This window comes from Ambystoma mexicanum, chromosome 9 (genome assembly GCF_040938575.1).
Source record: "Ambystoma mexicanum isolate Mex_15411 chromosome 9, UKY_AmexF1_1, whole genome shotgun sequence".
Taxonomy (NCBI): Eukaryota; Metazoa; Chordata; class Amphibia; order Caudata; family Ambystomatidae; genus Ambystoma; species Ambystoma mexicanum.
The window spans coordinates 1,460,940,721-1,460,953,524 of NC_090931.1; the positions used below are offsets into that span (position 1 = coordinate 1,460,940,721).

Here is a 12,804-nt window from a genome sequence, read left to right on the forward strand (position 1 = left end):
CTACAACAACATCACGATCGATGGTCACACCATCCCTATTGCCAAAAGCGTGAAAACCCTTGGAAACACCAACCTCTCCAAACATGCCAATATGATCGCCTCAGCCTCTGCCTACACCTGCAAGCTCATTAGGGCCAGCAGACCTTTCCTATCACCCAATAGCTGCCTCACCCTCGCCAGAGCCCTCATACAATCCAAATTGGACTACTGCAACAGCCTGTACCTAAGTGCTAACCAATCCGTACTGAACAAACTACAGGTACTTCAAAATAACGCTCTGCGCGCAGCCCTCAACATTCCCAGACGAGAGCATATCTCCACTACCAGGAAAGCCTGCAAATGGCTCTCCGTACGCCAGAAAATTGATTTAAAAACCATCTGCCTCACTTACAAGTCCCTCAATCACCTAGCACCACCATATCTAGCTAACAAATACACCATGAAACCTGCTACCAGAACCACCAGATCTTCCAACACTCTATGCTTGACAGTGCCCAGATTCCACCTAAAAAGAGTTGGAGGGGCCAGCTTCACACTACTTGCCTCCCAACTATGGAACACCCTACCTCTCAACATCAAAACTATCGAGTCCTTCCAGATCTTCAGGAAGCAGGTCATCAGCTGGCTCCTAAACAAAGAGTAGCTCCACTAACACCTGACCTCACACCCCCTGCTCGGTAAACTGGCTCATGTACTGTATATGACTGTATATTGAAACTCTATATTGCTAACTGTTTATTATTCTAACATTTAAACTGTAAACTGTATTCCATTATATTATATATGCATGTATTATAAGTATGTATGTACGAAGTATGCAAAACAAAGATACTTCTCAACGTTGTAACCGTCTTCTTAAGCGCTCTTCTACCTCTGGGTTTGAAGCGCCATACATATAAAATAAACAAACAAACAAACAAAATAGATCAAGAACTAATTACACTAAACATTTGATATGGAGAGAACTAGATGACAACAGAGAGATGCGGTGACAACCCACTCATAACCACCAGCGACACAACATAACTACTGCTGGTCACTTTGCTCTTGGAACACGAGAGGCCACAGTCATTTATACGATCAAGAAGTTCCGGATCTCAAGAACTTCCATATAATATGTCTACAGGAAACCTGGATTTCACAAACACTGTGCTGTGATGGATACATAACACATTTAAATCCAGCCATACAAAGAAACCAAGGGAGACCCTCTTCTGGTATGCTGATCATGATCAAAATTGACCCGGATTCGAATTCAATGCTCTATTATTCTCATAACAGACGAAGCACAACAGAGAAATCCACCACAATTAAGATCACACCACCCAAAATTCTTGGCGATTCTAACCCTTTATTGGAATCCATTGGCCATTAATGATGAAATCTTCTTAGACAGCGTCTTCACAACCATCGATGAAGCCACTGTCAAGTGTCGGAATATTGAATTTATTTTGTGCGGAGACCTCAACATTCATCTCTTTGATAGAAAGGGTCAACGATTAGAACAAAGAGAATTTAAGGATAGAACTTGTAGATGGAATAAAGAAACCTCAATCAGAAACATGAGCCTAACCGGAAAAGCCCTAGATGATCATAATAAGCTAATACCAACTTCGACGTGAGGGAACTCCAGAGCGATAATAGATTACATCTATGTGTCCGCTGGACTAAGAGATTCAATAGTGAAGTCAGAAAATATTGCGACTTTGAACAGCAATCATCACAAACCCACTTTATTCTGGTCTGGACACAGTCAGATGAGAAAGAAGCAATACCTTCCACCACTTGAAATAAATGGCGCAAGGTCTAGACAAAGGATAAATCAAGCACAAATAAGTGACTTACCTAATTCCTTTAAAAACTCCACCATGGAAGACACTGTAAAACTGAACTATGAATGGCTACTGATTCCTTTCCAACAAAAAGTGACCCAAAAAGAAACTAACAAAAAGATTCATAAACATCAATATAATAACGAAATTGTGGAAAAAAAATAAAGAACTCTGCAAAAAACTCAGACTATTGAGGAAAAATATCAACGAGGATAATATAAAAAAGATAAAAACAGCCAAACAATTCTACGCAAACTGGCTGAAAACGTATAAAATTACATTACAGCAAACGGATGCAGAGGCTATTCTTGCAACATTTAAAAATCGAAACTTAAGAGAGCTATGGAATTTATAAATAACAATTTACAACATCAAAACCAGCTAATATCGAACGTAACAGAAAATGAATGCATACAACACTTCTCCGCTCTCTATAAAATGCGACCTTCAGATTCCACAAGTAATGAAATACAGCATACCAAGAAATGGAACCTCACATGGGACAAAAAAGACATATTGACAATGATTAACAAACTTAAATCATCTCGTGCCCCAGGCCCAGATGGCTTATCGAATGCAACAATCAAACAAGCCCCCGATCTGTGGGCGAATTTTGTGGATCAACTGTTCATCCTTATTGACAAACTCAATCAGATCCCATCGACATGGAAAAGGGCAACCCTAATTCCAATATTCAAACAAGGAGACAGAGATGCCCCGATTAATTATCGACCGATTGCCCTACTCGATCCATTGGGAAAACTGTTTGCCACTTTTCTATTGAATAAGCTAACAGAGTGGGCTAAAAGAGAAAATAGATTTGCGGTCAGACAAACAGGCTTCACCGCCAATGTAGGAACGAACGTAAACTTAATGATTTTAAATCTCATTTAGCAAGAAGCCATCTTGAACAAAACCCAAGTCTGTGTGGCATTTAACGACCTCCATATGGCATTCGATGCAATAAATAGGCAAAAGCTTTGGGACAAATTAACGGGCTGGAACTGCCCAACGGAGATCTTTGAGCCCATAAAGCTCTTTTATTCGAATACATCCATCTCAATTAGGCTATCAAAAGATGGGGTTATATCAAAACCAATAAAGACATGGAACGGACTGAAACAGGTTTGTCCCCTCGCTGCAACCCTGTACAACCTGTTTACAGCTGACTTTGAGGATCACATGAAAGCGAACACTCTCAACCCCTACAAGATCAATTCAATGCCAGTTGCCATAATGATGTACGCTGATGACATCATTGTGATGGACAAAACGATCACTGGCCTACAAGCAAGCCTGACGATGACGGGAGACTAGATGTAGGAAAACGAACTCCAAATCAATGCAATGAAAACAAAAATTATGAATTCAACGAATCTACCAACCAGGAAGAAAAGATCCCTCACCCTGAATTTAGATGGCAAAGACCTGCAAGTAGTGTGAACCTTTAAATATCTTGGTTTCCTCCTAAATCAATCAAGAGCAGAAAAAGAATAGGTGATCCACCATGAAGCGAAAATACAATCACTAGCCAGTCAAGGCCATTTTCTCCAACGTAAATATGGAACATTTTCACTCAAGCCCACCAGCGCCTTTTATAGGCAAAAAGCTGTACCTATAGTAACTTATGTGAGCGAAACTATGACCAACATCCCACAACTTATGTGGCAAAAATACAAAGCTATGGTCTGCGGAAGATCCTAGCACTACCCAGAAACTACCCTATGGCAAGTGATAGATTCGAAATAGCAACACAGTCCCTTGCATCCATTGCACGATGGAAACAACTTAATCTATTTGGAAAAATAATGAACAATGACAAAATTCCGGCTATGCAAATTCTTCAAACAAATCCGAACGGAATGAACAATACTGTACTGAATAAATGGACACGCGATATGGAACGCCAACTGACAAATGAAGATATGTCCATGGAAATGCTACTACTACACCTGCAGCACGCAAAATAAAGATGCAGTACAATGATTGGGCCAAGATCATCAGAGAGAAAACGGCACATCACATGAACTTACACTGTGAAACAGATATAAAGGCTATTAATGAACTCCCAAGCTACCTGAATCTATCTCCAGGTCAAACAATTCGTGATGCTTATCTGAAAGTACGCCTGAACATCATCCCAACGAGATACAGACTCGCGAAAATGAGACAAATTATCATGACAGAGCAATACCGTCGCTTTTGCCTCAACCAACAATCACAAGAGACATTGCAACACATCATAATGGAGCGCCCGGCATTAGCACAAAAGAGAAAGCTTTTTGGAGACCACTTCAAGCTCTCGTCACAGCAAATGGACACCGAAACTAGATGGGCAAAGATCCTAGTGGGAAAAGACAAAAAAACGAATCTACACCATGGTCCAGTTCTTAAATAACATACTACAACTCCACAAGCCACATACTTGATTAACTGTGGACCTGTGACTCATGTTATCTTTTTAGTTTAATGCTTAAATGTCTTCATATGCATGTCAATTGAAAGCAATATAAGAGGACTAACTATGCTAAAATCGATAAATAAGTTTAACATGTAAACTATAACATTTTAAATAAAAATAAAAATATCGTGCGAGGTTGAAGTAACAGCAGTCAAAACAAACACGTAATATGTGTGTATACATATGCTCTCTTTCCTGGTGGTAGGTATTGTGGACTATCCCTTTTATCAGGTAGGCATCATCCACTTGTAATAAATGGGTGTCCTTCCACAGTGGGAGAGTAGGTAGGTGCTCTCCCTTGATAGACAGACAAGTAGGGAGGTTCGTGCCCTCCACTGGTTGTAGGTAGGTGCCCTTCCCATGTGGTTGGTAAGAAGGCACACTTACTTGATGTGTAGGTTTTCACAAAGTCTGTGCTTCCCTGCTCTTTAATTTCATGCTAGCAGGATGGTAAGTGCTCTGTCTTATCGGCAGATAAGTAGGATGTTTTCCCTTCTAGTAGGTATGTAGGGATCCTCGCCTTGTGCTGGCTAGATATCCTGTTTTAGTAGTAATATCTATACCTTGGTGGTCGGTACATAGCTACGTTCCCTTCCTTGGTGGTAAAGAGTGTGGTGTCCTTTCTATGTTGCTAAGTATGTAAGTCCCCCCACAGATGTTAGGTAGGTGTGCTTGCCAGAGTAAGTATGCACTCTTGTCTGGTGGAGAAGTAGTAGGTGCTTCTCCCTAGTGGTAGGCAGGGGCCCTCCCCTCGTCGCACAGTATGTAGAAAGATGAAATGTGTTAGTTATAGGTGATCTACCCTCGATCGGTGGCCTCTCTGGTAGAGAGGGAGGTACGTGAGAAGCCCTGGTCAGGCTGTGCTTGGGAGGTTGGTGCCCTTATCTCCGCCCCGCCCCTTACCTGGAAACGTTTCTTCACCCAGATTTTCTTCATCTCGGGACCCCCAGGGGTTGGTTCCAGACCCCCCTCGCCTGCTCCAGACACCGGAGGCACCTGGCCCCACGCCACCGCGGCGAGGGAGAGGGAAAGCGACCGTGAGGTGGTGCAGAGAAAAACTGGGGAAGGATCGGGTGGATGGGAGAGGATTTTGCTGAGAAGTGGAGGCAGAGAATGGCCGGATATTGAACGTGAGTGGGTGAGGGTGGCAGGATCTGGAAAAAAAGCCTGTATAAGAGTGGGCAGCCTGAGGATAGGGCAGAGGATGACACACCACAGGCGCCCGCCGAGAGCAGGGCCAGCTCCACTCAGATGCTAAAAAGTGCTCTGCGGGTCATCTCCATCCCTCGGGGCAGTGCGCGGGGAGCTGTATGTCACGGGCAACCTCAACATTAAGAGCAGGAGAGGAAGCAGAAGAGCGGGCGAGTCGCCTGTCAGAAATGGGAGGGGCAGACGAGAGAGTGCCAATTAATTATTGAGTGGGGAGGAGGAAAGGGAGGGGCAGAACATCACTGAGAGAGTGGAGAGTGGGAACACCGGATCATCTGTGCGAGCGGAGGGCAGGAGCGTTGCTGTGTAGGAATATGAGGAATGAGCACATATGATAGGGGAGGGAAATCCGCAGCATCACTGAGAGGCGGGGGCCAGAGCATCATTGATAGGGGTGTGGATAGAGGACTACATTAATCTCTTTCCGGAACAGAGGGGCCAGCGCATCTGTGAGAGGGGTGGTGGAAACTAGAGGACCAGCGCACCACTAGAGAGAGAGGCTGGTCTAGACATAACAGAGAGTTGGGGAATCAGAACAACACTTCACTGAGGGAGGCGGTCGTGGGGGCGGAGATGAGAGGGGGGGGGGTTAAGCAAGCTCGAGCGTCACTGGATGGGAAGGGTGGATAAGAGCATCACTGAGTAGGCGTAGGGTCTGGACTAAGACATATCATAAGGGAGGACCGCAGCATCACCGGGAGAGATGGAGGATCAGAGCATCACAGCATCACTTCGCGGAGGGGAGGGGCGGTGGGGATGCCGGTGCGGGTGGGAATACACTTAAACGTCCCTGGGTGGGCAGGGAGGATAAGAGCATCACTGAGTGGGCGTAGGGTCTGCATTAAAAACCACTCTTAGGGGAGGACCGCAGCATCACTGAGCGCGATGGGAGATCAGTGCATAACTACACTGTGGGGAGGGGCGGTGGGGTGTCGATGGGGGTACATTGAAACGTCAATGGATGAGTTGGGAGGATAAGAGTATCACTGATTGGGCGTATGGTCTAGAGACTGACGTATCTATGTGAGGGGAGGACGGAGACATCGCTAAAACCTTGGGGTGGGGGTGTGAAGAGCGTCACCAACGTTGAGGGGCCAGAGGGGGGCAGGTGCACATCTAAGAGGGGAGGGTGTGGAAAGACAAACACATCAGAGGGGCAGAGAGAGGCGTGTGAGTGTGTGTGCCAGAATGGCCAGACTGTCGACGGGATAGACGGAGAAGAAAAGTGGGAGAGATGAGGAGAGGCATGTGTAGAACGTGCGAAGGGAGTACAGCATCACCGAGAAGGGTTGGAGTACTACTGCATCAGCGAGGGGGAGGGGAAAACTGGGGGTAACCAAAAGCATTGGTTGGAGGGGTGGACTAGACCATCGCCGAGAAGAGCGGATTAGGAGGGGCGCTAGACAGATGGAGAAGAGAGGGCATGTGGGCGAATGAGAGAACACACATGGCAGTGAGGAGGCGATGCATAACGCGGTTGGAAGAGGTGCACAAAATCAAGAAATAGAAGAGGCGATGGGTTACGAGCACAGCATCAGAGAAAGAGGGGATAGGAGCAAGAGCAACAGGTATTGGCAATACCAACAGTTTGGGCTTTTGTATAGGCATAGCAAAGGTACTTGACAGGCACAACCGTAGTGGTATTAACCAGCCAATGATGGTACCAGGTGCAAAATGGTGCGAATACATGGGCATCTAATGGCAGTGCCTGGCAAATGCCTAATACGTATACACAAGCCAAAACAGTTGGCTTTGCCAAAACATGTTTTTAATAGGACTTCAATGAAGGAAACACATAGTGCTTATAAATCGAGTGGCTGAAGGCAGACCTGGTTTAAGACATGTTGACATGTTTATTACACCCGTTGCAGGATTACAATCCAAGTAATTAATTAACTCTCGGAAGAGTGTTTTGAAAAAAACACTAGCAGGCACTTCGAGTGCAAATGTTTGATGGCAAGGCTCGATTAAAGCGAGATCAAAGAGTTCCCAGAAGGAGGTGTTTAGAGCGGGGAGGGGCAGGAACTGGGTGGGAATGGCCATAGGTATTAGCAGTACCATGAGAAGTCAACGGGTGGGACATTAAGCAAACAACACCTTCAAGCTTTGTTTTTCTCCTCATATGCCATTTCTCCCTATCTGTATAATAATGCAATAGGTTCAGCTTATAGCCCAAAGTGAAAATGGGGGAGCAGAGCACTAAAGAGAGGGCTAGGAGTAGCAGCGTATTATAGACAGGTGAAGCGGGCTGGACGGTAGAAGCACAGCATCAGAGAGAAAGAGATGGAGTGACACAAACATCAGAGAGAAGAGACTGTGGGAGGGCCTGACATCAGAGTGAGCTTAGTGGATGGAGTGTGAAATTAAGAATCTTATCAGTAGATGGAGGGGGCAGGAACTCGCAAGGGGACCCTTCTTTCCTCTAATACAATATTACGCCTCACCTGAAGGATGACTGCCTCTCTGACCTGCAATAATCCTCACACTACTTTTGGAAATGCTTACTTTCCCAACCTTTAAAAAGACCCAGCTGTGATCGTTCTAAGATTGACAACCTTCACTACATTTCCCGGTACCGAACGAATACATCGCGATACTGGAAAACAAGCATCGGTTGCAAGTTTTCACTGACACCAAGGCATCGTTCACCCTTGGCAAGTGGGCGTGCGATTCTTTAACCACAGTGAGCGAGAGGCCAGCACCAGCTTTAACAAGCTGAGGATGCGGCTGGAAGATGAAGGTGCCATGGCTCTGAGTTTGCCTGACCCCATTCCCTTGAACCTGCTTTCAGATATATGTATACAGGGGACAGCGTTGCATTGCCTATAGCAAGGGAGGTCAATTGCTCCTCATCCAGGTTGGTGTTCTTCCTCCCTTTTGGGGCAAGGATACTTTTCAGGGATCATAAACTGTGTGATCACATTTTCACAGACACTTTGCTTTAGCCTTTTCTTTCTTGTTGCCTGAAATAGATGAGACAGATAAAACATGGGCCATGACGGCCACTGTGTGGTGGAAGCCATCTAACAAAAAATTGCAACAGATCTTTTACCATCTGTTTTTATGGATATTTGAAGATGCATTGATGATGCTTAAGGCAGCAACCATAGAACAGACAAGGCCCAAGAGAAGGGCGTCCCGATGAGTGTACTCAATCGGTTCGGCTACAAACTGAAGCTCCTGCGACAAAGTGAAAAGTGCAACCTGACTTGCCTACAGTCGCAGTGACTGAAGTCACATGAGTTCTGCATACCAGAGTTTCGTGAGCGCTCTCACCCATACTTTAATCATAATATGCTGTTTCAAAGTAATGATTTTTTAGTAATTTTTATTTGGTTAAAATAAACAAAATGTAACCTTTAACAATTTAAAGCAATCCAAAATTACATAAATACATAGTTCAAAAGTCAATGAAAAAAACAAGATTCTCAATGCGAACCTCCAATCATGATAATATATAAAAATGAGAAGAATACAATAACAATATTTTAAACTAATAAAAATAAAATAGCTACAGGTCAAGGTTAGGAGGTTCATTAGCAACAACCAAGGTCCAACAGGCAATTACACAGAATCATCCAATTCGTGAACTCTCAGTGCTTTAAAAAAAAAACAGTAAATGCGACCACTGAGGAAGTAGTTCTATCAGCTAGGCAGCAGTTCCACACCCTTTCTTCATCACCCAACGAGAGCAACACCAAGAATATTTTTAAGAAATTCCATTTTAGACCCTTGACCGCCGGAACAATACACTAGCAGGTGTTTAAGGGTTTCAACTTTGTTGTTTTTCTCACAAAATCTGCAGTGGTCTGGATCCAGAGGATGCAGAGAGTATCTTACCATTATCTCCTTAGTTTCGAATCAGATTCAATCAGAAACTAAAAAACAATCTACAAGTACTCTTATCAGGGTAGATCGCTAGCTACAGCGCCAACGTACCAAATATTTTATGATCACCGGAAAGATGATTTAGCGAAACATATTTGGGCATGCCCTCCGTCGTCTGGATCCAGTCTAAACTATATAATTGAAGTCTAATCCTGCCAGGGTTCTCAATCAAGTCACATAGTGAACCACCCATTTTGCTGAGTCGTCCATTACAGAACTCTCCAACTTCCTGTTTTTTTTTTCAAACCAACGATACATCTGGCTGCATGATTATTGGCTAATTAAGGGCTTGCCTCTGAAATTTTTTAACAACCTGCAGTCACACAATACATTGATAGATACACTGTGTATCTTGAGGATCCTTTCTCTTTCCTATTAACCAACCTAAGGGACTTAGTACGCTGGTGACTCCACACAGAGGATGATCACCTAGTCTTTAGAAAATCGCTAAAATCCTGGCTGTTCACTAGAGCACAGAAGATCAACTAGCATGACATCCTCCAAAGATCAGATCAACCAGAACCTTGAAAACCAAGATGGGCCTCTTTTTTTTATTGGTTTATTACAAACCTTTAAAAAAAGAAAAAGAGAAAACACAATTATTTTAAAACATTCATAACAATTAGAAAAGATAAGAAACAGACAGCGTAAACACAAACTCAAAATTTAAATTTAGAGTTGGCACATTGCAAATGTACTTCATAAGTTATTTTCTTAATTTTTCTACTACTTTTTCTAAAAAGAAAGTCAATTCAATTGTCAATTTTCGGTCTGAGTCATTGAAAAGGATACTCCACCAGTCTTCAGAGCCTAAAAATGGTCTTGCAGCAAAATAATTCCCAAAGTGTAACTTTCTCTCTTGGATTAAATCCGGACACATTAAGGTTAAGTGTTTCAAAGTTTCACACGGAAATCCACACAAACTACATAAAGGAATTATAGAATCGTCCCTTGACCAAAAGTTAAATTTTTCTCTTGTCGGTAGTTGGTTTAACCGAAATTTTAAGCATAAAAGTCTACAGACTTTTCCAGGACATTTTTCGAGGTAATGTTCAGTCATGTTATATCTTTTCGATTCAGGCGGGACTGCGTTCATGGCTCTAGGTTTACTTCGTGTGTCATTGGTGTCAATCCAGTCTTGAATCCACAGCATGGTTTTGACTTTGTTCGGATTATTTTCCAGGGTGGAAGTATCGGAGCTTATATCTGTCAAAATGTTCTCACAACGCTTGGCCCATATGGTAAGAATATTTCCACAATTACCAGAATTTGGATCTTTCAATATTGCATATTGGGGGGCCACCGGCTTCATGGTCATTTTATGATAATCATTGAGCGTATTCCATGATATTCTTGCGTTGATAGATATCAACCCTAGCTCGTGACGTATGCACACAGTTGGCACACCCTTAGGTAGCCACAGAAATTGTGACCAAAATTCATGTTCTAGTGATGACCAAAATTCTGATTTGCATCCAAAGGCAGTTTCGGCACCATGTATCAGTGCGGGGACAGCTTTTTGTTTATAAAAGTTCAGTACTGGTGTTATCGAAAATTTCCAAACTTTTTATTTAATATGCATGCTTGGATCGTAAATTGTCTACATTTGTACTTTGTACTTTGTATCCATGGGGCATCATTAATGCTGGAACTAATATACACATGCCTAAATACATAGTTTGGGTTACCAGTTTAATGGCATCAGTTCCAATTTTCCAAGTGAACTTTTTTGACGCAGTGGTTTTCTTGTTCTTTTGTAGATTTTGTAGAATCAGAATTTCTGATTTGTTGATATTGATACATAGCCCATTTTGCTCAATGTACTATTGCAAAATATACAACTTTTGCTGCAAGCCAATCGGTGTTAACTCCAAGAGGGCAAGATCGTCCGCATGCAGGAGCCAATTTATTTCTTTGCCGTTGATTTTAGACGGAAAGACTTTAGCTCCTACGTAGGCTTCACCGATGTCGGAGATGAACAAATTAAAAATTATGGATGCCAAGGGACAGCCTTGTTTAACTCCTCGACCAGTAGAATCTGATAATCTGCCCTGTTGGTTCAATCTTTTCTTATGCATGTGTCCGGGTGTAGATCTTTTATTGCCATGATTAGACTTTCCGGACATCTCCATGCAATTAATTTTGTCCATATCAGCTCTCTATTGATGCTGTCAAATGCCTGCGATAGGTCTATGAACGCAACATATATATTCTGGCCAGATCTAATAGACTCAATTTTTAAGACGTTAAGAGTAAGCAGGTTTAGGCCACAACCTACTCCCTTCACAAAACCAATCTGGCGGGAGTCTTGATGTCCGATTGTTTTAATCTAATTCAAAAGTTGTTTCTGCAGCTGCATCGCATAAAGCTTACCTAGAACATCAAGGAGTGTGATTGGTCTATAATTTTGTGGGTCTGCCCGATTACCTTTTTTGAATATTGGAACGACGATCGCACTCTTCCAGGAGGCAGGTATTGTTTTCTTGCGGGCTATGTTTGAGAAAAGAGTAAAACACAACGACGCCCACTCTTTCGGACTTTGTTTTAGGATGTAGTTTGTCAGGCCATCAGGGCCAGGAGCCCGTGATGAGCTGCAGCGTAGAATACTTTGCAAAATGTCCTCTGCATCAAACTGCAGATTTCAGGATACTAGTTCCGGAAATTCAGGATCAATCGCCGGTCCTCTTTTTTCGTACACTTTTGTAAAGTGCAGAACCCACTGAGATTTTGTCACCATATTGGATTGTATGGCTTGTTGTTGACAGCTATTGTGATTTATAAGTTTCCAGAAATTTTGCGAGTTATTGTTTGCCAGGCTAAACATCATTGCCTCTGCATCTTTTTGCAGAACAATTGTCTTGTGCGAGATCAGCCAGTTTTTTTTAGCTTTGTTTGCTTTTTTCCGAGCCAGTTGTTGTTCATTACTAGCAATGGCGGAGTGTTGTCTCAGTTCTTTGCGCAGTTGTTGTCTTCTTTTCACAAGTTCTTTATTGAACGTGTGCTTCGGTTTGAAGGCGCCTTTTTTCAAGCCGTTATTTTGATGTGTGTACTGCTTTAATAAATATGAGTACTCCACTTCGGATGGCCGAGAACCACTTGAGTTTTTGGCATATGCATCTGCCAGGGCTTTTACCTCAGAAGAATTTAACTTCAGACGGTTCCGATTTGGTTAGACTGAGATGATCTAGTTCCAACGCTCAGATTTTAATCTATCACTGTATACGAGTGTGAGTTTGAGTTGGCTATGATCACTCGCCGGCGACATCGTTATTGGAAGCAAGTTGATTTGTTGGGTCAGATTATCTGAAACGTAAAAATAGTCTATGGTTGAGAACAGCTTCTTATTGCTCCAAGTTGTATGGGTAGGGATGTCACCCTTGATGTTGCCATTTGACATTGTTAAATTTCTATCTT

The 12,804-nt window shown here is 43.0% G+C and overlaps 1 protein-coding gene across 4 annotated transcripts in view; it reads right to left on the bottom strand.

The window, feature by feature from the left end:
- SPEG (striated muscle enriched protein kinase) overlaps window positions 1-12,804 on the bottom strand; it is a 2,620,794-nt gene that overhangs the window by 2,255,831 nt on the left and 352,159 nt on the right. For 2 of the 4 annotated variants that reach the window (XM_069616881.1, XM_069616882.1), the window contains exon 1: window positions 5,197-5,880. The exons of the other annotated variants lie outside the window; for them this stretch is intronic. In XM_069616881.1, coding sequence (XP_069472982.1) covers window positions 5,197-5,229 — 33 coding nt within the window. In that variant the 5' untranslated portion in view covers window positions 5,230-5,880. Of the gene's footprint in view, window positions 1-5,196; window positions 5,881-12,804 lie in introns of those variants that run through there. 4 annotated transcript variants of the gene reach the window in all.